The sequence below is a fragment of the Aquarana catesbeiana genome, linkage group LG02 (assembly GCF_042186555.1).
Source record: "Aquarana catesbeiana isolate 2022-GZ linkage group LG02, ASM4218655v1, whole genome shotgun sequence".
NCBI classification, from domain to species: Eukaryota; Metazoa; Chordata; class Amphibia; order Anura; family Ranidae; genus Aquarana; species Aquarana catesbeiana.
In genome coordinates, this window is record NC_133325.1 from 134,405,398 (window position 1) to 134,433,328 (window position 27,931).

The window sequence follows — 27,931 nt, forward strand, 5'->3', positions numbered from 1 at the left end:
AAGTCAATACACAACTAATGTTTAAGAAATGCTTTTATTTTGATTTCTTTACATTTTTTTGTTTAACAGAAAAAAAAAACCTATATTTAGATCAGGGATCTGCTAAATGCTCTCTTGATACAAGGACCCTGCAGGAGGTTAAAACACGCTCCTTTCTTTTCTAACAACACGCAATGGATTTTACCTGTAAATTACACGTGTCTATTCCTGGCTGTGTGTCACTGTTGTACCGCGTTCCTATTACTGCACACCTTCTGCCTGATATAGAGAGGAGAGATTTGCCCTTGTGTGTTCAATAGTCCGGAGCTCAGTGATAAATCCCAGATTAGGCTAAACTTCCTGCAGTTCAGTAATTAGAGACTTAAGTGGCAAGCGCTGGGGTTATAACTTATACATTTTGTGAAAAATGAAAAGAAATTTAAAAAACATTAGAGGAAAGTCTTTCAATCACCGCAAGAGTACACAGAAGAGTTATATGATAGCGCTTTCGACTATAAACAAAAACATGAAAAAGTTCCCGTGGTTAGCGACATTAGAGACTAAAGTGTTGTGGTCTTCTCAGGAAGCTCTCTGAGTGCAGATAACATTTTTTTCTATTTTTTTTTAATTACTTTTTTTACATGGAAAACACTCTGGCTGTTTTCTTGTGAATGCCGCGTTGGTTTCATGTTGAGATTTCCAAGAAATTCATTTCAGGTGATGGTCTTCAATATTCGTTCTTCAATAAGCAGTGGATGAGGATACTAGAGGAGAAAAATGAAAGTTCAATATGAAGCACTAACTATACAAATATATTACTATAACCATGGATATGCTTCTGCAGCCTGTAACCTTCCAGTTATCACAGATGTATGTATAAAAACAGAAAATGTATTTATAGTAGCATGTAGATCCCAGCATTACCTTCACATCCAAGAGCCATCTACAGATCCCTCAACACCAGGATTGCAGTGATTCATCTTTTTTTTTCTCTGGGTCACAACACAAAGTTGCTGTCTGGGAAGCAGTATGGACAGCACAGTCCCTCTTCATTCACTCTTACAACATAGCTCCCAACTGCCCTTCATTTGGACAGTCAATTTCAAACCAAATCCTTCTGTCCCTCCTTCCTCCTCAGCTGTCCCTCTTTTTTGGCATGATATATAGACCTCTTTAAATATGTTCTATTTAACTGGGCAGAGTCTTTTACACCATATAATTAATCCAGCCTCTAAATTATTGTGTTTGCTATTTTGAAAATCCTTTTCAAAGGGAAAGAAGTGTAAATAATAAGCACTTTGGGGTATGGCCGATCATTTTTTTGGATCTCGTGGTCCATGAAACTTGGAGCATGGGTGTGTGTCTTTTTCCTGCATACTTTGTACTAAAAGGTGTCACTCTTTCCCATCTCATAAAGTTGGGAGGTATGATTACGGTGCTGTCTGTCCCTGTTGCCACCATGGACGAGCTTTCTCTAAGATTTAAGCAAAAATTCAGTCTGTGTATGGCCAGCCTTACAGTGAGAGACAGGACCCTGGAAGTCACTGGGGTTGATTTACTAAGGACAGATCCACTTTGCACTACAAGTGCAGTTGCTTTAGATCTGAGGGGAAGATCTGAAATGAGGGGAAGCTCTGCTGATTTTATCATCCATTCATGTACAAGCAAAAATGCTGTTTTTTTTTTTTTTTTTTTTAATATTCCTTGCATGTCCCCCTCAGATCTACAACGACTGCACTTCCAAGTGCACTTTCAAGTGCACTTGCAATGCACTTGTAGTGCAAAGTGGATTTGCCTTTAGTAAATAAACCCCATTGTGTAGTACTACTAAGCAGGAAAGAGAGCCTGCATATTTAATGAGCAAATGTGGCTGCCCCTTGTACATATTTAATTACAAACTATACCCAGAAATTAAGTGTTTTAACCTTTATTACTTGTCAATATTATTAGCATTAATCTGATAACATTTATGTATATTATTATCTAGAAATTCTTAAAAAAAGATTATAGCTTACTTTTAAATATGACAAGCAAATAATTATGCAGAAAATACAAAAACGCATAGCAACAAATCATCTTTTACTGAGCTGATTACAGTAAACTGAGATTTGATTGACTGCTAGTGAATCCTGTACTGCATTAAGTCCTAGATTATATGTTTATGTGATAATAAACTTACTTGAGCTAGAGTTCAGGCTTCCAAACGTCGCTCCTCCTCCATATCCAAAACCTGCGCCGCTGCCCAGGCCAAGGCCTAGTGAATTGCTGTAACTACTTCCAAAGCCACCTCCAAGTCCTGCTCCGATACCAGCTCCAATTCCTCCTCCGAGACCAAGTCCTCCTCCGAGACCACCTCCAAATCCTCCTCCAAGACCACTTCCAAAACCAGCTCCTAGTCCTCCACCAAAGCCACCGCCAAATCCAGCTCCGCCACCAGCACCTCCTGCTCCTCCTGCTCCTCCGCTAAAGCTAGATTTGGACATCTGTACCGTGATGCCGCTTCCAGAGTTGAGTCTATAAGACAAAATTAAAATGTATTACCTTAAGCATTAAACTTGAACTCTTTAAGAAGACACCAGACACATTTAAGAACACTCCATTTAGCCTACATATAGTGTATCCACTGAACAAATGCAAAAGGTAATTTTTTTAACAGTTCTTTTGAAATTACCCACAAGCCTTTTTCTACTAAACCATTATCACCCCCTGCATACAAGCAGGCATTTCATTTTTTTTTTTTTTTTTCACAAGACTTTTCAAATCGCTGTCAGTAGCTGTGCATGCTTTGGTTTCTGAAATGGAAAAGCAAGTATAGGGCTGAGGTAACTGACACTATGCTATGTTATATTACTGGTTCCTGGTGAGAAGGGGGATTTTCACAGCAGTGAATGAACATTTGAGACTCCCTCGAGAGATTACAGTATATGTTTATAATTTGGCATTGGCTGTTATAAGAGCCAGTATAAAAGGCCACAGAAGAGCAAAGGTGGGGGGATATTTTGGGACTCGTGTTGAGGTGCTTTTGTTGGCTTCAAGAGGAGTTTGCATTCTCATACAAGTCTATAGGATTGCAAAGCCTGCTTGAAACAGGTCAAATGCAGGACAGTAGGGGATAAACTGTAGGTCAAATGCCGGACAGTATGGGGTAAACAGTAGGACAAATGCTGGACAGTGGGGTAAACTGCAGGTCAAATGCAGAACAGTAGGTGGTAAACTGCATGTCAAATGCAGGACAGTAGGGGGTAAACTACAGGTCAAATACATCAGTGAATGATTTCTGAATGATCTCAGAAGCTCTCAAACATAACTCACAAGAAGGTCTCAAACTTCCATTGCCACAAGCCCAAAGCTTGTGGATACAGGGCCTGGGAATGCTTTTAGAGCCCTCTCAAGAAGCCAGGGTTGAAATGGTTGTACTAAATGGTTTATTTATAAAATATATATTCTAAATGTATTAGAAAAAAAATTAAGCCTTGTTACCTAAAAGACCCCATATCAGCCCCCACAACTGTCACGTTGTGTCACACAAATAACACAGTATAGAGCTTAGGCAAATTAATGTGTTTGTTCTGGGCAATGAAGCAAATGATGTCATTTTCCAAATAAACGCATTTATCAAAACAGCAGAAATCAGGGTAATTAGACGTTCTGGATCCCATCGTCACAGAAGATGAAGTTGTGTACACAAGGCTTGTCTCCTTTTGTGCATGAAAAGCATGTGCAGAGTATCATTATCCTAGATAAGGGAGCCACATGCCACCCCTATGAAGTGCTGAAGGAATGTGAACTTTAAACTTGGAGCAGTCAAATCATAAGAGGAAATATTTGAAAATATATAAATGTACACAGCAGTTACATCCAATACAAACCAAAAAAGCAATTATTTAGGCATAATAGCTCTACTATTTTCTGTGAGAGCAAATGTGAAAATTTCAGTTTTTGGAAGATAATGGAGCATTATTGTTTAAGTCTCTTGGGGACTTACCTGTGCTTGACCTACCAGGTCTGTGCACCTGCTATGGCCTTATAGGGAGGCACACTCTTCTAATTAGATTTTTAAAATATATAATATATTATGGAGATGGAGAACACAAAGGTGAGTGGGAACATCCAATACTTCCAAGTGAACAGAAATAGAGTTGGAAACTATGGCAATGAGTCTCCCTTTTGGAGTTTTCAAGTAATCGATGAAGTCAAGGGACTATGAATATACAATGTTACTTTTTGGGTGGATTGGTCCTTTAAAAGTGCCTGCTGTCTCAAAATGTGGGCTGGATCTATTTGCTGCACAAATATATGTATTCTATCAATAAAGCGCCACATTAAGCTGGCAACCTTGACGTCTAATGCCGCGTACACACGAGCGGACTTTACGGCAGACTTTGCCCGGCGGACGGGATTTCATCGGACAATTCGATTGTGTGTGGGCTCCAGCGGACTTTGTTTTCTCAAAAGTTGGACGGACTTAGATTTCAAACATGTTTCAAATCTATCCGACGGACTCGAGTCCGGTCGAAAAGTCTGCTCGTCTGTATGCTAGTTCGACAGACAAAAAGCCACGCTAGGGCAGCTATTGGCTACTGGCTATGAACTTCCTTGTTTTAGTCCGGTCGTACGTCATCATGTACGAATTCGACGCACTTTGGTTGATTGTGTGTAGGCAAGTCCGTTCATTCAGAAAGTCCGTCGTAAAGTCCGTCGAAAAGTTAGCCGGGCAAAGTCTACCGTAAAGTCCGCTCGTGTGTACGCGGCATAACTCTGCCATCATCAGAATTCCTACAACCAAGACTATAGGGTTGATTTGCTAAAAGTGGGGAGTGTACAATTTAATGCAGCTCTGCATAGAAACCAATCAGCTTTCAGCTTTTTTTGCCAAAGCCTAACTGAACAACATGAAGTTAGAAACTGATTGGCTGCTATGAACAGCTGCAGTTTTTGATCAAAGTGGAAAGCTACTTTAAAGCAAACCTGTGCTCTTTCAATGCAAGTAAAAGCAACAGGTTTGCTTTAACACTCCTTTCCACAACAGCACATATGCAACCTTGTTCCCCTATCCCTCAGCTCCATTCAGCAGCCAAAAGCATGTACTATATAGTAAACCTTGTCTATTCTCATTTCCCTTGCTGATGTGAATACACCAAACCAATCATCAAGCACCACAATGGCTTGTTGAGGAAATCATGTGCTCCTTCATACCGATGGGGGAAGAACAAAGAAAAGATAAATATGCACCGCTAAGAATTGCAGCATTAAAGTTTACAAACAGCTAGCTCAAGTCTTACGCCTGCAGCCGAAAAAGATGGCTCATTCAGCATTTTTGTCACCTTAATGTCAGGCAATAAGAAAATGTTAATATAATGATATTTGCAAAGTTGCCGACACATGGATTACAGTTAATTAAGTTTGACTTCTTCTTCAAGGGATATTATTTTCTTTTACAAAGCACAATATAAAGTGTTGGAAAATTAATGCTGGGTGCCAGGACCTACACTGCCAATTTACTGGATTTCAAGAACTCTTAACCTCTCCTGACATTTCCCTTTTGCTAAGCTATAAATAAGCCAGACTTAAAGCCATCTTTGCTGTAAAGATCTGAAAGCTTCTGAATTGTCAACAGAGAAATGTCTTTCAACAGAGAAAGGGTTAATGAGGCAACAATTCCTATTTGCATTGGCACCACTTTCAATGCACATGAGGGTCAGCATATCGATGAGGTGACTCTATACACATAAGCTGTTAAATATAACTTAAATAACCTCTATGTAGGTCAAGAGACAGTGAATTATCAGCAATTCATAAACAACATTTGAAGCTAGATACATATGTCACCTTTGGAAGCCAGGGAAGATGGAGGGATCCTGTACCACAGTGCTTAATAACCCTTGGCTCCATTTACATGTAGATGTGCTGCCTCCAGCTTTTTTTACTTTAGTGTAATAGTCAGTAAGGGGTGCTGTCATGGATTTTCACTCAGCAAGTGTGTCTAAACTCAATGTAATGAACCATTCAGACAATAAGACGTCTTTGTATTAACAAAGGAGGAGAAAAATTGCAGGGGCCAATCTGACGGACTATATAGAACCAAATACAAACCCTTCTTGCAGAAGCCTTACACTTGTCCATATACTCTTCTCTTGCGGTTTTGAGGGAGGTCTAAATCTTTCCTGTAAGTGATTGCTGGGACCAGCTGTCTACCAAATCACCTTTTACTTAGCTTGCCACCCTTAAGCCCATGTCGTCATGAAGAATTACAGCAAGTATTTGTAGCAGCTACAGACTCCCTCTCCTTGTGTCCATACTAAATTTGTGATCCTGTTCCTGATGACCACTCGCTGGAGATTTTGTAGCAGGGATTTGTAGCAGCTACAGACTTGCTCTTTTTATGGCCATGTCACATTTGCAAGCCCACTACTGGCAACAACTCACAAATGACAGGATCATTATTTAGGACAGGCCAGAGAAATACTCACCCATTTAAGCAGGTTGCTTTCTCCCTGGCTGGATGGGCAAAGTGCTGCTCTGTCATTGGTGACTTACATTCTGATGTTTCTTTGCGAACAATGGAGTGGATTTTGCAAACAGGTGAGTATTTTCACTGTATATTTTAGTGCTCCTTTTGCTAGTGAATTGTCACCAGTCACAGAATTGCAAATGTGTCCTCAGCCTTAGTGAAAAAATACATTGCAGTCAATGATAGGTCTGAGTTCCAGAAATTCCAAGAGGTTTGTAGCTCATTTTCTGAGCAATTGACTTTACATAGTTCCATAGTTACATAGTAGGTGAGGTTGAAAAAAGACACAAGTCCATCAAGTCCAACCTGTGTGTGTGATTATTTGTTATGCCCCGTACACACGGTCGGACTTTGTTCGGACATTCTGACAACAAAATCCTAGGATTTTTTCCGACAGATGTTGGCTCAAACTTGTCTTGCATACACACGGTCACACAAAATTGTCGGAAAATCCGATCATTCTGAACGCGGTGACGTAAAACACGTACGTCGGGACTATAAACGGGGCAGTGGCCAATAGCTTTCATCTCTTTATTTATTCTGAGCATGCGTGGCACTTTGTCTGTCGGATTTGTGTACACACGATCGGAATTTCCGGCAACGGATTTTGTTGTCGGAAAATTTTATATCCTGCTCTCAAACTTTGTGCGATGGAAAATGTCCGATGGAGCCCACACACGGTCGGAATTTCCGACAACACGCTCCGATCGGACATTTTCCATGGGAAAATATGACCGTGTGTTTAGTATTACATTGTATATCCCTGTATGTTGCGGTCATTCAGGTGCTTATCTAATAGTTTTTTTTTACTTTTTGCAGCATTTAGTGCTATCTTTCAAAGATCCACTTTCCAATGCTACCTATGTAAATCAATGTAGATGCTGACAGCCAAGGCAATTTCTAACTGCGTAGATAACCACTGTAGTTGACTACAGTAACAACTATATAGCTAACTACAAATGGACAGAGAAAACAAGCAGAGAGATCTGTAAGGTCTACATACCTCTGTTACAAAGTTGCTAGTTTGGTGGGACCTTTGGGCTAGATTAATGGTAGACATATGATGACATGATGGGACAATCATTAAAATATCATAACTATGCATGATCGTAAGCAATTCTCTGTGATTTTCCACTGCTTTAAAAAATGGGGATGGTCTCAGTAAATATTTTTTCCCCCTAAAATCACACTAAATCATGCAAAGAAAGGACTATATGCAACAATTTGCAGTTGCCTATTTGAAATATAGGGTTTGATAACATCACATTATTTTATAGCTGCAGAATAAAAAATTGCCCATGTAGCTCTACCTTATTCTTTCATTCAAACAAACTACTCAGTAATATCACTGGCTCTGAACCCTCTCTAGAGGGGCCCATGTAGTCACTCCTAAAGTGTTGCATGGCTTCCCCAACATTAATGTTGGTTATGAGGAGTTTTATTGAACTGGAACTTACAGAATGCTTAGAGTCTGGGTCACCAGGTATAGACTTGATCTACTGCTTACTCTGCACTGCCTTATAGTAAAAATTTCACACTGACCCACCACAAGCATGAAGATAAGTCTTTGATAAAGAAAGTATGAATGCTGTTGCATCAGCAAATATTTTTTTGCAATCATAGTGGTTGTGCCTATATTATCTCAGTAACAGTTTTTTTAGGTAACGGTCATGCCCAGTAAACCTCACAGCAACCTCAATGGGAAGCAGTGGATGAGGCTGGGTTCACACCTAATACAGATGCAGCTCCCAGCAGATGTCCAGTGCATCACATTCACCATTTCAGGTCCAATTTCGGCCCGAATTTTTGGCTGAATTCGTATCTGAAATGGACCAAAAAACGCAGAGGGCTCCTGTGCAAATTCGTACCAGAGCCGCAGCAGAGATATGTGAACCGGTTCCATAGAGAGCTGGTCAAAATCTCCTGCTATTGTGAACTGGTTGTGGGGAACCTGCATCCAGTTTGCATCAGTGTGAACCCAGCCTCAAGGGAAATCTGAAGACTGTTGTGTTTGCAGAGAACCAGAATGAATGAAAACTGAGTTTAAATTAATAAACCACCAAAAAAAACCCTCCAAAAACACAATCCTATACCTACAGTTGATCCAGAGGAAGGCACAAAAAAACAGAAAAGGATGATCCAATTTACTGCAGCGTGGGGGAAAAAATTAATTTCTAATCCCCCAGGAAGCAATCAGATATTCCATGGATCAACTATGTCTAGTGTTATGACCTATAAATGTTAATATCCAGCTATATTTTGTGCATTTAGGAATGTAAATGTTGTTTTGAGTAAAGATAAAGCAAGCTATATTTTTTAGTAGTAAAAAAGAATGAGCATATAGAGGCATCTTTTTACTTCTTGGGGTAAAAAAGGTGTTCATTCATTATGGAGACATTGAACAGACACAAGCAACCTGCAATGCAGCAGCTGCTAAAGAACTACAAGTCTCAGCAAATCAAGTTCCTACAGTTTGATCAGCCCTTACAGAGATCACACTGGATCAATCTTTATGTTATATCTTCCCAGGCCAAGCTGTTCTGATTATGCAGTATGGGTGACATCCTTTCTTTTCTACCGCTACCTTCAATAAAGACTAGACATATTTATTTCCCTGCAATGGAAAATACTGTACCATCAAACAGATACAAGTCAGCAAAGCGTAGTGTAGCTGGAGAGAAGACAGCGCATTAAACTTGTCTGCGCTCTGCTCTATTTCACTAGTAATATTTTACTGGAATACAGCACAGCTATTTTTAGCAAGCCATTAACAAGTGCGCAATGAAGAAACACATTAGAGCCAACGTCTCGTTGGATGCGGAATGCACTGCGATGTTTAGAGGAAGACATCAGAATATCAAGAGTAAACACAACCTCTGCAGCCGTGCCCCGCTGGAATGGAACACACTGCAGCTTTTTATACGATAATCAAACATAGCTGCAGAGAATTTATTAAAGAACTAGACTTAACTCTGTATCTGTCACCACTGGCAACCAGATTCTGCTTCTCATTTATTCCGTAGTATTGGCCAATGAAAGAGAAATTCTAATCTGGTTTTATGCCTATTTGCCTAATAGTTGAGGGGTTCAATAACTGGTCTCATTACAGACATTTTATTACAGTCAGATTTTTCGAATGAACACTATAGATACATTAATGTTATACCAGGTGTAATGCAGTAGTCATACTAATTCACACACAGTATTATACTAAATTAAGAGTTTTAATCATATAATACTACATTATACCCCATCCTGTGCTTCATAGAATACCACACAATGGTATATATAGTTTTTTTTTTTTTTTTTGTAAAAACAACTTCATCAAAAACTTAAATTTTGGTTCTGGTTGGACAACGGTAAGTTAAAATAACTTTCAGCATCTGACATCTTTCAAAAATAAAGTGACCGGATTAGAGATGGCTGTGGCTTAACATCCCCTGGATGTCTATATCAGAGGTGTGATTCAGACTACTTCATTATTGTGGTCAACCAATAAGAATTGATTTTCACTAATCTGACTTCACTGAAGTCAGTTCTGATTGGTTGCTGTGTGGGTGGGTACTGCACTCATTGCCTATCTCTATGCACTATTTACTGACATATGTGCTTATTCTAAGTTATGGAGAATTCATCCAGAGATGCTACTGTATGAATATTCTATTGGCCTGAGATAAAATTCTGGTAGCATTATTACCAAGCGATATACAGTAAGTAAACAGCATGTGAAACCCACACAAAAGAAACACCCCCTTTACTGTATGCCCCAGTGAGGGTGGTCAATAAAATAGAAGATCTCTCTGTGGAGCATTGAAAACATTTTAATAGCGCAAGAAAAGGTTAGAACCTCAGTCAGGTTTTTATTGCTGCCCTGCAGTCTCACTGTAATTGTTTCTTATCACTTAATATTCAGTTGCAATGGTCACCAGGCCAGGAAGAAAAGCCTCCACTCTGAAGAATCAGGCGGCAATAACAACCTAACAGAGGTGCCATCCCTTCCTCATCCTATCAGAAAATATAAAAAAAATGGCTACACTTTAATTTCACAGTTCAGCCATGGTAATACATGGGCAACAGAAACACACTAAACTAGATTAAGCTAAAGAGCCCATTCATATTTTTGTGTTATGGTAACGTGTGACAAAACACATATTTTATATTGTGTAACCACAACTCATGGTGCATGAACTAGGATGCAGCGCTGTTCACTTTAAATGGCACCCAAATGCACTATTATAGTAGTGGCCAATGCACCAGCAATGCAGTACAATGTACATGCCATGGGTCATGTCTCATTTTTGTAAGTGCTAAGTATTACGACTGTTAGAGCTGAACTCTGGCTGACATTTTTAGGCCCTTTGCATTGTAAATATAAATGAACATTAATAAAGTGTGTGCAATGTGCACTTGCTGCTGCATTATTTAATACTCCTACTTTTATTCCCTCCTTACAGTACAGTCAGGGCTTTGAAACCATTCCAGCTGTATTACAGCAGGTCAGTCACTCTGCAACTTCTTCATTCCAAAAACATCCTTCATTCTTTCCAATGAATGCAAGGTGTTCAGGAATTGGAGGAGGTGTGGTTGAACATCACAATCTCCCCTTCTCCAATCACAGAATGCCTTGAATTGCACACACTGCATTAATGTTCATGTATGTTTACAGTACAAATGGCCAAACATTGCTTTTGGCTGGAATTATTGTGCCAGGAGTTGGGCTTTAAGCAGCACATCTTAAGGCATGATCACACAATGCATTAGCGCACATGAGTCTGTTTCTTGTCAAAACAGAAATATGGGGCTGCCATTTTTAACCTTCTTCTAAAAATGCTAGTTGCTTGCCATGACTGGCTTTAAAACTTCAGTTACAGACCCAGAACAAGCATGTAACAAAAGAGAGTGTCAGAATAGTCAGAATTCCTTATCTCTATACTTGTTCTGGGTAAATGATGTTGAAGCCACAGCATCAGAATGACAGCCAGAGAACTAGTATTTTTCTCATGACCAATTTACTTGAACCATGACACTTTCAAAGTCCCTATTGTTGGAAGAGCCCATAAAGAGTCTTCCTTACCTTCCCACTTACATTTAAAACTAAATGACAGGTGTGTACATACTGTTATCTATGTGGCGGTTCAGTAAGTATCCTTCTAATGCTTTCCAGTCTGATTTCATAGAAAGGTAAAAAAAGACAGATATACAGCCAAGACCTGCCTGTCGCTGCAGTATAAAACATCGCCCCCCAAGTGCAACTTGACCTCCTGAGCAATATTGCTGTCAGGCAATGACAGACTATGGAGGCCATAATGTAATCAGTCACATTTTGATTATCCAGCTATTTCACTCCAGTATATTTTTTCACATTCTCTCAATCTCTGCTTATTTTTGGCTGACATGTCCCTCTCGACTCTAAATTGCTCTGCTAAATAATTTAAAACGGATTATATCAGAAAACTTCCAGCCAGTGTCAGGATTCTGAATAAATGCTTGGTTCAGGATATTTTCAATATTACTTTTTCAAGCAGGGGAATGCCCTACTATTAGGAAGTGCCAAATAAAAGCAAAAAAAAAAATCTCACAGGTTATTGGAATAGATAGATGCATGTTTATCTTTTTAATTTAATTTAATATAATTAAAAATGATGTTGTATAACACTTTCAATAACTTCTAAATATTTTTTTAATGGAGTTTTAGACTCCCACTGAATTTCCTAATAGTTATAACATAAGGGTGCCAATTTCTGCATAGCATATCTTACATCCATCCAGAGACCTGCCTCCCTAAGCTTGCAAAGACTTTCAGAGCTGCAAACTAAGCAAATGCACGTAACATAGTCGTTAGTCTGTAAACGCTCACTGACCAGTAATTAAAGTGTATGTAAACCCTAACGATGAACTTCTCATAGGACAGGAAGAGTTACTGGCAGAATCACCAGATGATAAAAAGGAAAAAAAGCCTGAAAAAATAAAACTAATGCTGACACCACATCTAAGCGCTGGATAGCTGCAATTTAGCAAATGTTAGCTTTTGGGTTAAGATACACTTTAATCAGAGGCAGTCTTTCTTTCATCCAAATACAAAGGCAGTCCCTTTTAAAGGAAAATTCTTGTTTTGTTAAAACAAATGATACATATTTATATATATATATATATATATATATATATATATATATATATATATATATATATATATATATATATATATATAATTTATATATATATCCCAGTAGCTGAGATAGGAAAGAAAGCTCTGTGTAAATTCCAAAACCACTTGATGGAGTTTACATGGGGCTATGGACTCCTTCTCCAATCTCATGTGACAGCTATGGACCAATCACAAAGCACCAGTGTTGTCATATGAGAGCAGGAAGTCAAATTGTCACCCATGCCTGGCAACAAATGAGAGTGAGAAAGGGCGTGTGTAGTAGGTATATGCTGCTGGTGGTTCTATCGGGTTGAGGTCAGGTTGAGGTGCAGGCCAGTCAAGTTCCTCCACCCCAAACTCTCCCATCCTTGTCTTTATGGACCTTACTTTGTGCATACAAAGACATTTTGGATAATTTCATGCTCCCAACTTTCTGGGAACATTTTGGGGATGGCTCCTTCCTGTTCCAACATGACTACCCACCAGTGCACAAAGCAAGGTCATAAAGACATGGATTAGTGAGTTTGGGGTGGAGGAACTTGACTGGCCTACACAGAGTCCTGACCTCAACCCAATAGAACATCTTTGGGATGAATTAGAACGGAGACCGCAAACCAGGCCTTCTCGTTCAACATCAGTGTCTGACCTCAAAAATGCGCTTCTGGAAGAATGGTCAAACATTCCCATAGACACACTCCTAAACCTTGTGGACAGCCTTCCTAGAAGAGTTGAATCTTTTATAGCTGCAAAGGGTGGGCCAACTCAATATTGAACCCTACAAACTAAGACTGGGATGCGTGTAAAGGCAGGCGTTCCAATACTTTTGACAATATAGTGTGTATATATATATATATATATATATATATATATCTAACATGCATACATTACAAAGGCACCGAAATGAAAAATAAACTATACCTGGTGTAAAAATTATTTCAAATGTAAAACAAGAAAAAAAAAAGACCACTCAGCAGCAATAATATAAATGAATGGAGTAGATCTATTTATGTGAAACCGCCGGTCTCCATCTCTTTCTCTCTCGCTCTCAGTGTCTATGTCTATATATTGTATATGCTTTTATACATAGTAAGTAGGCCACTTTGCTGTTATGTTCTACCATACACTGACATCCATACAAGATCTAACACTTACAGAAGATGTAATATGACTGCACTGCTTTGGTATGACACACAAACTATATAAATATAGCTGTGAATGTAGCATATATCCGATTGTAAAAGGTATTTCGTTGAGCTGCAGCAACTGCTCCGACAAAGAGAGGTATTTTACTGTTGTTTACTCAGTGAGGTATAACATGCTGCATTCAATCTCGCCCAGGGCCGCCTGTCCTAAGTTTACCGAATGGTCACCTTGCCTGATCTGTCCAGAGTCTGATTAATACATCCCATTCTTACTGTATGTTCCTGGGCTGTTTTAGCACAGCTCTCTAATTTACAGTCGGCTACACTCCGTTACTCAGCAAAACTGGCTATCAATCAGCCGGGTTCATGGAAACAGCTGTCCACAGTGAGACTGAATAGTGGGGTCAGTAAAGGCAGGAGTTTCTGAATGAACAACGGGGGTGATGGTGACATATTCTGTGCTGCAGGCTACAGGCCTGCATTTAATACTGCATTTCTTTTAACACCGACCAGTGCTGCCGAAGGAGTCAATAAATAGCTAACAATGCCATACAGGGCAGAAGAATGAGAAACAAAACTAGCATAATGACCCTATTTCTTTAGTTAGTCAAACACTACATTCTTTTTAGCAGTACTTTGGGCGTGCAGTTGGTATGATTTTATTTGCAACTGATGTTTTTACAGCCCTGATGGCTAACCTACAAGCCCTTTGGTACTTTCTGTGTGGTCCTTTGCAAACCTCAGCAGTTGGCAGTTGGAGTTGGGGCATTGATAGGTAAAGGAACTGTAATGGCAGACATGTCTGTAATGATGTCCCCAATCTCTGACTGTCTAAGGCAACATGTCTTCAGTTCACACCTGTAGCATGTTTGCAGTCTTTGGCCAACTTCTGTAGTATGTCTGCAGTCTTCTATAGAACTACATAAATTGAAAATTATGCATGACCCTTTAGCACAGTCAGGGGCCATAGCTGATGCTCCCTATACATCATAAGTTGAAAACCTCTGTTTAAGGAATATAGTCAGGAGTGGAAGGCTGGACCCTAAATCAATGTTTTTCAACCAGGGTGCTGCAGCACCCTGGGGTGCCCTTTGGGTTCTCCTAGCCCAGATAGCAAGCAAGTGTGCTGCAAGTTTGAAAATGACTTGCTAAGCTATTGCTAGACTTGCCAGGCTTCACAAGTTTGTTGCACAATTGCAGCAAGTCTGCATTGCATGACTCCAGATCAACTTTATCTGCAAACATTCTGCAAGTTCTGGTTCAGTTATGTTGTGCAATAGTCATCCCACCACAGGGGTCACTGTGGCTGAATTTTCATGCTGTAGACTTGCAGAGCTCTTGCTGTAAACTCGCTACTGCAACTTTGCTCTTGCTAGAGACTTGTCATGCAAATTTGCTACAAATTGGAAAATTGCAAGAAAGTGCAGCAAGTTAACAGACTTTCTATTTAACACTGCCACAAATTTGTGGCAAGTTATCTTGCTATCTGGGTGGGTTCCTCAAGCTCGAGGCCCCATTTGGTGTGAACCCAGCCTAAATGTTTAATTCTAGCAATCCCTTCAATGGAAAACAGAATATACTCACCTCTCTGGCAGCCCTTCTCTTACCTCTCCTCCATTCCAGCCTCTTGCCATGTGTTGGTTCCTTCCTTCGACCCACCATGTCATTGCAGTGACACAGGGGTTAGAGGAAGGAACTAAAGATTGCAGTGGGGGGATAAAGGCATAGAACACTCCCAGAAGTGTCAAATGTTTAAGAGGCTATGCAAGGCTGCAGCACTGGAACAGAGAAAAGGTAGGTGAAATGGGCCACCAGAGAGGCGAGTATACTACTGCAGGTCACTACTGGATTTAAACCTTTATAGACCTCTCAGGGTCTGTGTTTTGTGTATTTATTTAAGATTTGTGCAGTAATCCTGCATGAAACTTTGGGGTTGATTTACTAAAGGCAAAAAGACTGTGCACTTTGCAAAGTGCAGTTGCACTCCGCAAGTGCAGTTGCTCCAGAGCTTAGTAAATGAGGTAAAATCCTCACTTTGCAAAAATTACCGAATCAAGTACAAGAAAAAATAAAAAAAAACAAAACATAATTTTTGCTTGCACATGATTGGATGATGGACATCAGCAGAGCTTTTGCTCATTTACTAAGCTCTGGAGCAACTGCTCTTGCAGAGTGCAACTGTACTTTGCAAAGTGCACAGTCTATTTGCCTTTAGTAAATCAACCCCTTTGTCTCCATGCAGGAGCTTCCTGTAATAAAGACTAGTCATTGCTGCTCTGTCACCTTGTGTAGGGTGACTGGTCTTGTAGTGGGTGGGTCACTCCCAATGCTCTGCCCTCTGTACAGTCTTTGTGCAGCCCAGCAATGATATCACACATGGTTTGCAAGGCAGTATCTGGGTTTTCAAAGGCAACTGGTGCACACAAAATGGATTTATATATTTTGTAAGTATTGAGAAATATATTTACATAAAGTTTTTGTGCCAGGTGTTCAGCTTTAAAGCCACTGAGACAATTATCATACTGTAAAAGGCTTCCTTTGGATTTAGCTCCATTGTTCCATATTTATGTCACGTGACGTCTCTCACATTTTCTGCCACATTTTTTAAAGTAGAAATATTTCAAGGATCTGAGTGTCAGACCAAGCTGTAGAAGGAATGCTATTATTTAAAAAGCACACTGAAGAGAAAAGGATGTTAGCCACTGTCAGTCTCTGCATTGAACATACTTAAAGTGTATAAAATAAAAAGGTCTGCATTGTAGCATGGTAATGTGCTGTATATAGTATAGCTGCACTGCCCCTGTAGCTGTGAGATACCGTAGTAAACCTCTGTACATATTTGTCCCATGTTTCCATTTTTTTTTTTTTACTGGCAGCTACTTACCTCAATTCTTCACTGTCCATCAGTTTCTTGTAGGCTGTAATTTCTACATCTAATCCCATCTTCACTGCCAGGAGATCCTGATATTCTTGGCCATAGTGGGCAATTTGCTATCAGAAAATAAGAGAAAAAAACGAGAATAAACTGGGACTGCTGTGTACAGTAGCTTGTTTCCCCTCTTTGCTGTATATGTCATGTTGGGGAGATTTTCGGTCACGCTCTGTTCTGTAGAAACAACAAAAAAATTGAGAAATTCTCCACAAAGGGAAATTTGACCTCCATATTAGACATTTGTCACCAGAACTGGTGCTCCCATTAGAAGATCCCCCTTCGATTCCTGTTCTGATAACAGCTGAAAATATTGGATATTTCATCACTTTCTATCCTCAGTGACAGTGGTCACGAGAACAAATGGAAAAGGTAGGTCTTTCCAGCTTAAAATAAATGTATTGGCTATATATGACATTTATTAATACAAAGAACAATAGCCAAAGTATATAATTTCTCAGCAGATGATAATACATTACGATTCATGGACATTGAGAGGGCACTTCAGCTCCAGAAGATTTACCCTCCTTCACGCCATTTTTTGCGATATGGCACTATGTTACTTTAACTGACAATTGGACGGTCATGCGACGCTGTAACCAAATAACATGTATGTCCTTTTTTCCCACAAATAGAGCTTTCTTTTTTCATGGAGTTCCTGCTGACGCACGTTCGCGTGAAACGTACGTAGAGCTACACTGTGAAGGGCTAGAGGTTATGCCACCATTCTCTGCAGGTTTGGTGGCCCCTTATGTAAGTTTGAAAGCGTTATTTGTTTTTATACTGGATGTTTTTAATGTATATTTGGGAATATTAAAATACTACACTACACTACGAGCCAATATATTATTTTTGGTTGGTGACTCCATGCTGAGAACTCTGGTACTATCCCCTGGTGGAGTAGAATAGAGCAGTCTGGTCCTGCCATCTGTGGAGTGAGAGTGGTGATGCTGGATGCCATTTACACAAAGCGCTTATTGCTGTTTTAGTAATAGACAACATATCCCTCTGGTGAGTGTGTATTTCTACCATCAGTGAAGGATTGGCACTAAGGGTGTTTCCAAGCGTTGGGTGAAGGCTGAAGTGGAGCATTTTTTAATGCTTTACACCCAGAACAATATGAACTTTATTTTTGTTGTTCTGACAAACATCAGTTTATGGTCACATTTTTGTGGATACTTTTATTATTTTAGCGCTATGTAAATATATATATATACGTGATCCTGCGCACAGCAGTAAAACCGCTATAGAGGGGTCGGTAAGTGGATTTATATATTTAACTTACTTATCTCTGCTTATATTGCATATGGTTTAATGGCTAGAGATGAGTGATTTTATTAGCCCCCCCCCAGTCCACATATGTCACTGGTCAAGTACAAATAGGAATTTCCTTTTCCCAAAATACCTATATAACGATTATATCTCTAAAGTATGTGAACAGTGAACTTGAAAGATGGGATAAGAAAGGCGTCTGTGTCAGTGTTCTTTACCTTTCTAATGTCATCTAGCTGAGCCTTGAGGGATGAAACCTGCTCTTGGTATGTGTCAGTCTCACTGCTGGTGCTGGTCTCTGCCTCAGCGATCTGAGTCTCCAGCTGAATGTTCTGTGAAAAAGAAAAGAAGCTTTTATAAAGCCCCCTCGGCCATCCTGCTACTAGGAAAAAACATGCTGAACTGGATTATGACAAAGTGGCAACTTTTATGAGCTTTTTCCTTTTTGCATTCAAAAACATAAGGAATAAAAATAGTAAAGTCACTGCAACTGCCCCACATAAAGAAACTGCAAAAAAGTGAATGTAAAACATCTCTACATATTGTGGGTATGCAGAAAGGCTGTCTAGGTCTGTCAAATACATATGTTATAAAACATAAAAACTATTTTTATAAAACATCTATTTTGATATTCTCAAATATTTGTCACATAAATGAATACTTACCAGGCTCTTAACCCTTTCTATTTCACGTTGAACTGCGTCAACCTGCAGCTTCAACGTCCTGTACTCCTCCTTGTATGATGTCAGGGCTTGTACAGTTGGTTGTGTCAGGGAGCCAGAAGCCAGATAGATCTGTGCAAATGACAAAACAAGGTTAGAAGTGAAGGATTCTGCTTAACATGGTAATGCAACAAAACTAAAAATACTGCACACAGTAACTTTTAAAGACAATAAATGTTTAAGGAAAGAGGAAGTGTTAAAGCCCCTGTCAGGTTTTGATTGCTGTTTGTGCCCTGCTGGGAAGAATCACCTGCTCTTTTTATCCCAGAGAACATTGTCTCCAACACATAAAGAGAAGGCAAATCCAAAATATAAATCAATGAGGACACCTGTTCCTGTGACAATTGACTAAGAGGGGATTTCCCATCACTTTGGAGAGATATTATCCCACTTGTGGTTGTGTCTCTTGGACAGCGAAGGAAAGAAAAAATTTCCAATAGGTCACAGAATGCAAAAATAAACCTGACAAGGAATCTATTAATTCCCAGATGTATCCAACATATTAGTATTGGCTTTTATTACACTAGATGTCTCATTTACACCACTGCACTGCATTAACACCCTACCATGCATTACAGTAGGGTGTGCTAAATTAGCAATTTTGTTGTCTGTTCTGGTGCATTAGGCATTACTAAACTGTGTTAACACAATATACCTTAATTAACATGTACGTGCATGCATTAAATGCACCCCTATTGGTGTTAAAGGGTCTTTAAAGTGGTTGTAATCCTCAGACATGATATATGAGCAAAGCATATCCCTCTATAGTGTGTACTTGTCTGAGGCCTGGTTCACACCTATGCAGGTTGCAGTTGATGCATATTCCTGGTGCATTTTTCAATACACGTTTTTGATTTATTGAAGTCTATGGAACCAAAAACCCTGGTCCCCTGGCCCTTTCCATAAAATGCACAGATGTGAACATGACCCTTAGGAAACCATGTTAAATGGACTATGGTGTGTTTCTGAAAAACTTAAAACGCACTAAAAAATGCATAGGTGTGAACCAGGACTTAATCCAGAGCACTAAGTGACATTTCTCTCTGCTGTTTTGTTCCTCTGCTATCTGCATGAACCACTTCTGACAAGCTTTGCTGACACCAAGAGAAAAATGGTGACAAGGGAAGGAGCTCCAGCTGATTGACAGCCTCAGCTCTGTTCCTGTGTGCTGTGTGGAGGGGGGGTGTCTCTCCCCTCCAATCAGCTGTCAGAGTTCTCCTCACTGATCTCTGCAGAGTGTAATTTCAGCTCTCCGCTCCCTGTTTTTGGAACTCTCAGAAAGCTTTTAAATTCAGCACTTTGAACAGATGTAGAGAAAAGAGGACTGCAGATAGACAGGTACAACATATGTTGGAGGATTATTTTCATCTCTGTGTATCACCTGAGACCAGTCACTTCACTGGGTATATGTAAGGATTTACATCCACTTTAAGATTGAGCAGAATAGATACAAAAAGGTCTCTTTAGCAGTCAAAATGTTTTGTATCATTAAGATATAACTGCACTCGCCTTCAGAAATCAATCAAGTATCATCTTTTAAATGAGTCAAGGACTCTGGTTTCTGTGGGTAAGTGCTTTGGGTCTCTAGTCCCGTGTTGATAAACAGTTCATAAAAAAGCAAATGAAAAACCGTCCCACCGTCGATTACAAGGGGATTCGAGAGGTGTGTACTAATACAATCAGAAATTGGATTAGAACTAGAAATTGACAGCAGTTGTTAAAAATTATTTTACAGGCATCTGCTAAGGTCACCTTGCTCTCAGCTGCTGCAAATGCCTCTTGTTTGGTCTTCTGGACGAGTACTTCATACTGAGATTTCATATCTGAGATGGCTGATGTCAAGTCCACAGCTTGAGCATAGTTGTCGAATGAAATGGAAACAGCTGCTCTGCTGCCACTTGTAACGACTGTCTGAACTTCTCTTACTTTCTGTATACAGAAGAACAAGATATATCATTTAACTCAAGTTGCAGTCCTCTAAAGGCAATGAAATAAGGTCAAATGCTGGTAATTATGACAAGTGAGTAATCACCTTAATAAATAGGGGACAGAAGAAAGCAGAATTAAGAGGGTTATGTACATTCCATTTTGTGCTAAGGATGCTCCTGATTTGAGTATGGCTCTCAATGATCGTACAACAGTTGGGGTTCCCTAGAGGGTGATGATCAGCACTTCTAAAAGTACCCTTCATGTGCTAATTATTGTTATAAAATAATAGGAAAATAATATTTTAAAATGGAACTTAAGTCTTCAACATATGTTTTCATTAAATTATCATTTGAATCTTTATACCTATATTTGACATCTTTCCTTTGGAAATATAAGCTTTGTTCTGCATGACAGTTCTGTGGTTAGATATGCATGGGCCACACTTTTCTGATTCTGGCATCTCTGAGATGCTGCACTGAAGAGTTCTGAGTGCCAAGTTAACAAACAAAGTCACTCTTCAGGCAATCAGACACAATCTCTAAAGATCTGAGCCTACATACTGCAGATAATTATTAAAAGATGACTACACGCCCAATGACTTAGGTTTTCCTTTGTGGTATAAATTCAGACACTGGATTATTTTATCTACTAATTGGCTACTTTGTCTGGGGATCAGTTTTATTTCCTATTTCCCATTGTGTTGAATAACTTGTACTTACAGCATCATAGATTTGTTTGGAAAGAGTAATTTGGTCCTCTATTCCAGTGAGTTTGGTCTGAAGGTCAAAGATGGTCAGGTACAGGTGATCAATATCCTGAAAGAACGAATTGGAAAAGTTATTAACATTATGCTGACAAAAATGTAACTGCTGCAAATATTAAGAGCCCCCCTGGAAGGAGCTGGGATGCATCCTGTACATGACACTTGGTTAAGTGCCAAAAATTCTGCTGACTACAGCATGAACACCTTCAAGATTTACCCATAACCTTTTGCAGGACTCATACCCCTTTCCTTTAACACTGACCTCTTTAAGTGTAGTCCATTCGACCTCCAAGCCCTTTGTGACTGCGCTGTCCTCATCATACCTAAAAACAAACATGGTAGATCACATTAGTGGTTACTGATGAGTAAGGAGCTTTGGTTATTACAAAATAAGTCTTATTATCAACACGTTGACTGGTTTCACAACTACTCACACTTCCTTAGATTCTAAATAGAGTACAGTTGTCATAAATAAACTGCTGTAATATCTTGCACTTCACTAAAATGTCAAGGCAGTAATGTAAACTGGCACAAAGTTAAACAATCAACAAGATCAAATGCAGCAAATTTAAAAATTCTCTTAAAATGTGCCACTTCTTACTCTGTAATGAATGGTTTTCAATCATTTTTTTTTCAAATATAAGGCATTATTAAAATTAGATTTCAATGAAATTGAAACTAAAGAATCTTTGTGTTTGATTTGTTTTCCTCTTGGAATCACAGTCTGGGGTACTATTTGTTCACATGCTTAAATTGTAAGGCCCCTTTCACACTGGGGCGGGAGGTGCATCGGCAGTAAAGCGCCGCTATTTTTATCAGCGTTTTACCATTGTTTTAGCGGCGGTATTCGGCCAATAGCGGGGCGGTTTTACCCCCTGCTAGTGGCCGAGAAAGGGTAAAAAAACACCGCTGCAGAGGCGCTTTGCTGGCGGTATAGCCGCGGTGCCCCCATTGATTTCAATGGGCAGGAGCAGTATAGGAGCGGTGTATACACTGCTCCTTCACCACTCCAAAGATGCAGCTAGGACTTTTTTCAGTGTCCTGCTAGCGCACCGCTCCAGTGTGAAAGCCCCGAGGCTTTCACACTGGAGACACAGCAGCGGCTGTTTTAGGTCGGTTTGCAGGTGCTATTTTTAGCGCAATAGCGCCTGCAAAACGACCCAGTGTGAAAGGGGTCTAAGGGATATAAATATATAAATATATATATTTAATGTGATTTGAAAAGTAGTTCAGCCATGTTGTGGTCATATTGTCTTTTATACGTCTTCCATTTAATGTAGAATTGTTTATCTATGCTGTTAAGTCAGCATATCCACAATTAAGTAACAAGGCTATTCTGGCCACTGGAGTGTACAGCCAAATATATATTTTTTTTATCAATCATTTGTTTTTCACAATGAAAAGAAATTTGTATTGAAAAAGCTGCTTTCAGTTATTATATTCTCCACAATGGAGTTTGCCTCTTTTTGCCGGGACTACCTCCACCTAAGCGTGCAGAGGTTCCAGGTTAAAGGTGAAAGCAAGTATGGTTAGTGATCAAAATATTGATCAAAAGAGAGGAGATTTGTATATTCTGTATAAAATTGTATTCTATTTTGTATGCTTTCCCTATGTATTGCACTCTGCACTCATTGTGCACACAGCACTAATAATGTTTTCATTACATGTTTGCATTCCTTTGAGTCCTGATTAGAATTAGCCTGCCTATATTACGCCCCTTGCTACCATAAAAGTACAATTGTAATATTAATGTGATACCTACGTAATCATGTGTACAAAAACTTTCAATTGTGTTAAAGAACAGTTATTTTGGAAAGATGTAGAGGAGAGGAGTTGCCCATCTATAAAATTTCCAGAACACAGTGGAATAAGCTGCACATAGAAGCCCAGGAATCCTATAAGACTTTTAAAAGTGGACCAGCTATCTGTATTCACAGTCAATTCATCCCCTGACAACAAAAAAAGTCAATTAGGCAACTGACACAATAAATTAAAGTAGAAATGATCTCCCATTAAAAAAAAATATGTGCTGCAGCAGGTATAGGAAGATGCATCTGCAATACAGTTTTCCCTTAGTTCTGTGATGGGATGACAATGCCACTGCACTGCTTCTGAATTCAAAGCAAAGTTGTCACCCTCATGTAGGCTCCTCCTGCTTGTACTGCTGATTCAAAATCCTGTAGCTTGTCAATCATCAATTGGCCACACCTAGTCCTGCCCACTGCTTTCCGGGGTGGCAGCACTGCCTCTGCTGCCGATGTGAGCTGCAGTGTCTGGGAAGGAGAGCATGTGAGACACAAATGAAGGAAGATTTGGCTCACAAGGGAGGTAAAGGAAGTTTTTATTTACATGTAACACATGGTAATTCTATATGGGACTCATTCCAGGTGTCACACAATTGTACTAAGCGATGTTTAGGGAGAAATCGTCTTTGCAGATGTCATAGTACAACTATTTGAGAAGCTGAAAAAAATTAAAGCCAAACAAGAGAGTTTATCAAGAAAGGTACTAAAGTTTCAGATTATATGAACACCTCAGTAACAAAGGCAAGTGCTTACATAATTTATATTTGTGATTATAGTTGATACAACAGACCCACAAGAAACTCACTTGGCTTGGATGTCACCAATCACTTGCTTGTAGTGATCGATTTCTGCCACAAGTGCTGCTTTAGTTTGAGATAGGGTTTCAATCTGGGCTTTGTAGCCAGCTACAGCAGTGGTGGCCACCACAGCGGGATTGGCTGGTGCACTTGGGTCACTTCGGTTGTAGATGTTGATCTGAGCTTTGAGTATGGCGTTCTGGTGTTCCAAACTGCGGACCTGAAAAGAACAAGGGTGAAGATTCACATTATTCTAATGAATAACACACACTGATCACCAGTAAACTGTGCTATATGTATAATGATTCTAGTCCCCAGGTTGATCTGGAAATGCTGGCAAGTTTGCATGATAGAAGATGATACACATTTTACGGTAAGAGAGGAACATGTATTCCAATGCTCTTAAGACATTATAAGCTGCTGAATTTGGGTACGGACATTTCTACTTCATTGGGCATATGAATTAAAAGCTTATTTTTCTGGTAGTGTAATGTGCGCCCCCATAGACATCTAACAGGGACTGCTAATGTTGTTTATTATTATATTAAAGTGATATTAAAGGCTTTTTTCAATTATAAAAATAACAAACATGTTATACTTACCTGCTCCATGCAGTGGTTTTGCCTAGAGCAGCCCGGACCCTCCTCTTCTTGGATCCCTCGCCAGCACTCTTGGCCCCTCCCTCCTGCCAAGTGCCTCCAGAGCAAGCAGCTTGCAATGGGGGCACCCAAGCAGGCTCGCCCCTCTTCTTATCTCTCCTCATTGGCTCACTGGCTGTGATTGACAGCAGGGGGAGCCAATGGCCAATGACGACGGAGAGTCCCTGGAGAGCTGGGGCTCTTGTGCACATCACTGGAGCGAGATGGGGCTCAGTTAAGTATTAGGGGGGCTGCTGCACAGAGAAGGTTTTTTACCTTCATGCTTACTGCATAAAGGTAAAAAACCTTGAGACTTTAGAACCAACAACAGAAATCAGGATTAACAATGTTTAACAATCATACTCTACACTACAGCAAAATTTTATGAAATCAGTCCAATATTACATTGATGCAGATGCTATCAGAATAACTTTTAGCAGCTACTGACATCTTTCTACCATACCATTAATAAGCATAGTAAATATTTAGATGTTGGTTTGGTATTGGCTACAGCATGTGTAACTCTTTTGGAATGTTAATTGACCTTTCTTGCAAAGAAATAAAATAAACTATGTGCACTATACAAAATGACAAGCAGACTATTACAGACAATGTAAAATAACACAGGAAAAGGAAGCAACTATGACATTACTTGCTGCATGTGTTGAAACTTGATTGATATAGATACATACTCTGCTACAACTACCCTACCGCAACACTTTTGTTCTTGTGTTTTTGCTCCACTCTTTGTAAATCAGTCCCTCTTCATTGTGTTTCTATTCATATATAGTAAATTGTAGTATAGCTGTATTTGTAATAGAATTAATTATTTAAGATATTTCGTACATACACACACACACACACACACACACATATATATATTATAAGAAATTATAAGAAATAGGGGGGCAATTCTTTACAACTGTCAGCTGTGATTTAGGTTGGTGGGTGGGACTGATCAAGTAGGTTGTGTGGGATTTCCTGAGACAGATCTTTCACACACACACACACACAGAACTTGTGGCCATGAATTTGGTTTCAGCCATTGTGTGACCCCACTATTGTGAGTGCATTTTTTTTATTTCCTAATGCCTGTATAAGAACAATACTGTTGCCCTGGTCTCTTCTCTCTTTGATCCTGGTCACAAAGTTAGATTTTGCTTCATATCTAGACTGTCAAATCAGTCATGCCAAATTGGAGAGAGTTGTCGTATTTTGTTGAACTGGAAAAAACAGTTTGTTCAGAAATATCCAATTGAAGCATAGTATTCTGCACTACTGTATAGATTAGGCTTTCTCAATCTTTTTACCCCATAGGGTTCCTATAAATGATATTTCGTTTGGGGGGGGGGAGGGTTAATGGGAAAACTGCCTTCCTCACAGTGGAGGTCAGAATGCCACCCCTACAGACAAATAAAAAGACCATTGGTGTCCTGCAACTGGTACTGCCAAGTGGGGAAGGAGCCTTAAATTACAAGCTCCTTGAGGGCAGAGACTGATGTGAATATATAATAAATATGTAAAGTGCTGCGTAAATTGACAACGCTATATACAGTAAGTACCTGCATAAAATAAAATAAATAAACTATCCAGGCACCATCAAATGGAAGATCACTCAGCCATAGCTCAGGGAACAAATAGTAACTCCTGGAGGAACCTTAGGGTTTAATGAAACCTTGGTGGACAATGGCTGGTATAGACTGAAAAGCTATGATAACGTTTAAAAGATGTACGTTTTCACCAGCTCAGCCAAACTGTGGTCACTTCATACACCCAGCCTTACTATGAGAAAATTTTAGCTTTTTTCAACCCCATCTGGGTTTTAATAGGAAACAAAAGTTTACCTGACTGTTGTAAAATACATCACTTTAGATATGACTTGACTGGTTGCGTACAAAGAAACAATATTTCCTAAGTTCATTTATTTCCTTTTCAAGTTCATGTCGTGTAGTATCACTACTTCCTATAAAAAGCTTATAAATAAAGCCTTCCTTTATATTATGTTCATGAGATCCATTTCCTATAAGTATCCCATAAAACATATCTCATATAAAATAGTTATATGAAACATGCAAGTATAGCCCAATCAATGTGTAGACTTTTACATGGACAAGCAGTACTGAAATGAATTACACAAAAACTCATACAACATTAAGTAAATGGCAATGGTTTAAGGAGCAATAATCCACTGTATGTCATAACACGAATTCACAGGTCAGATCTATCAATTTCATACTATAAGACTTTTGATAGCTAATCATTAATGAATAAACCCATAGACTTATTGAACATGGTTCAGAGCACCCCTGTAAATAGTAAACCATACCAACCAATCAGACAACAGTTTATCTGATCTGTAATTGCTCGCTATAAATCATTGCAGGTCAGCACTCTTTGGGGGGATTTACTAAAAATGGAACACTCAGAATCTGGTGCAGCTGTGCATGGTAGCCAATCAGCTTCTAACTTCAGATTGTTTAATTAAGTACCAGATTTTGCACACTCCAGTTTTAGTAAATCATCCCATGTGATACATGAAATTAAATAGAGCTTTTTAAACTTGCAGTCACACCCTAATCAAACATAAATGAATGGTATTTTTTTTAAATCCAGCATTATAAGTGAGATAAAAGTCAATAAAGTACCTTGTCAATGAACTGGGCAAACTTGTTGTTCAAGCCCTGGAGTTCTTCCTTCTCCCTCTGGCGGGTGACTTGGACAGTGTCCACAGAGGGCAGGGATGGGTCAATGGATGGCATTTCAGAAATGCCTGGGACACCTCCTAGACCCCCAATCCCCCCAATTCCTCCAATCCCTCCGGGACCTCCAAATCCTGGTCTTCCAGCACCAAGTAGGAATGCAGAGCTGCCACCATAGTTACCAATCTTGAAACCTCTCCCACCTATGCGGCTCCTGAGCAACCCAGCGGCTCCTCCAAACCTTCCTCCTGCCCCACCAATTCCTCCTCCGGCGGCTGCCCCTAAGTTAGCAAAGCCTGCCCCACCTCCAAAACCAAATCTCAACCCTCCAGAATAGCCTGCTCTGATCCCACCACCCAAGCCACCTCCAAGACCTAACCCAGCCGCTCTGGAGATGCCAATGCCACCTCCATAGCCACCTCCAAATCCACCGCCTAAGCCACCTCCATAGCCACCTCCAAAGCCACCTCCAAAGCCACCTCCACCTCCTGACCTAAAGCTCCTTCCTGCACTGAAGACTCGGTTGCCACCATAAGAAGCCCCATAGCGCACAGCCGAGCTGCTGACTTTCACTTGCTTTTCCACTGTCATCTTGAGAGC

The 27,931-nt window shown here is 39.7% G+C and overlaps 1 protein-coding gene across 1 annotated transcript; it reads right to left on the bottom strand.

The window, feature by feature from the left end:
• Nucleotides 1-88: 88 nt before the first annotated feature.
• On the bottom strand, nt 89-27,931 carry LOC141127225 (thread biopolymer filament subunit alpha-like). The gene is made up of 10 exons (XM_073613489.1): nt 27,278-27,931; nt 24,003-24,214; nt 21,655-21,715; nt 21,349-21,444; nt 20,453-20,629; nt 18,644-18,772; nt 18,197-18,310; nt 16,662-16,768; nt 2,159-2,493; nt 89-743 (listed from the first exon to the last, which is right to left on the bottom strand). Exons 1-10 carry the CDS (start codon nt 27,920-27,922, stop codon nt 721-723), a joined length of 1,899 nt encoding a protein of 632 aa, XP_073469590.1. The 5' UTR covers nt 27,923-27,931; the 3' UTR covers nt 89-720.

Bases quoted from the DNA above. Each gene is read 5' to 3' on its own strand.
- LOC141127225 (XM_073613489.1), bottom strand. From the start codon at position 27,922: ATGACAGTGGAAAAGCAAGTGAAAGTCAGCAGCTCGGCTGTGCGCTAT. The intron at 21,716-24,002 runs GTGAGTTTCTTG...GTTTGTTTTTAG, and splicing joins ATTGGTGACATCCAAGCCAA to GTATGATGAGGACAGCGCAG. The intron at 16,769-18,196 runs GTAAAGAACACT...ATTTTCTGATAG, and splicing joins AGCTAGATGACATTAGAAAG to CAAATTGCCCACTATGGCCA.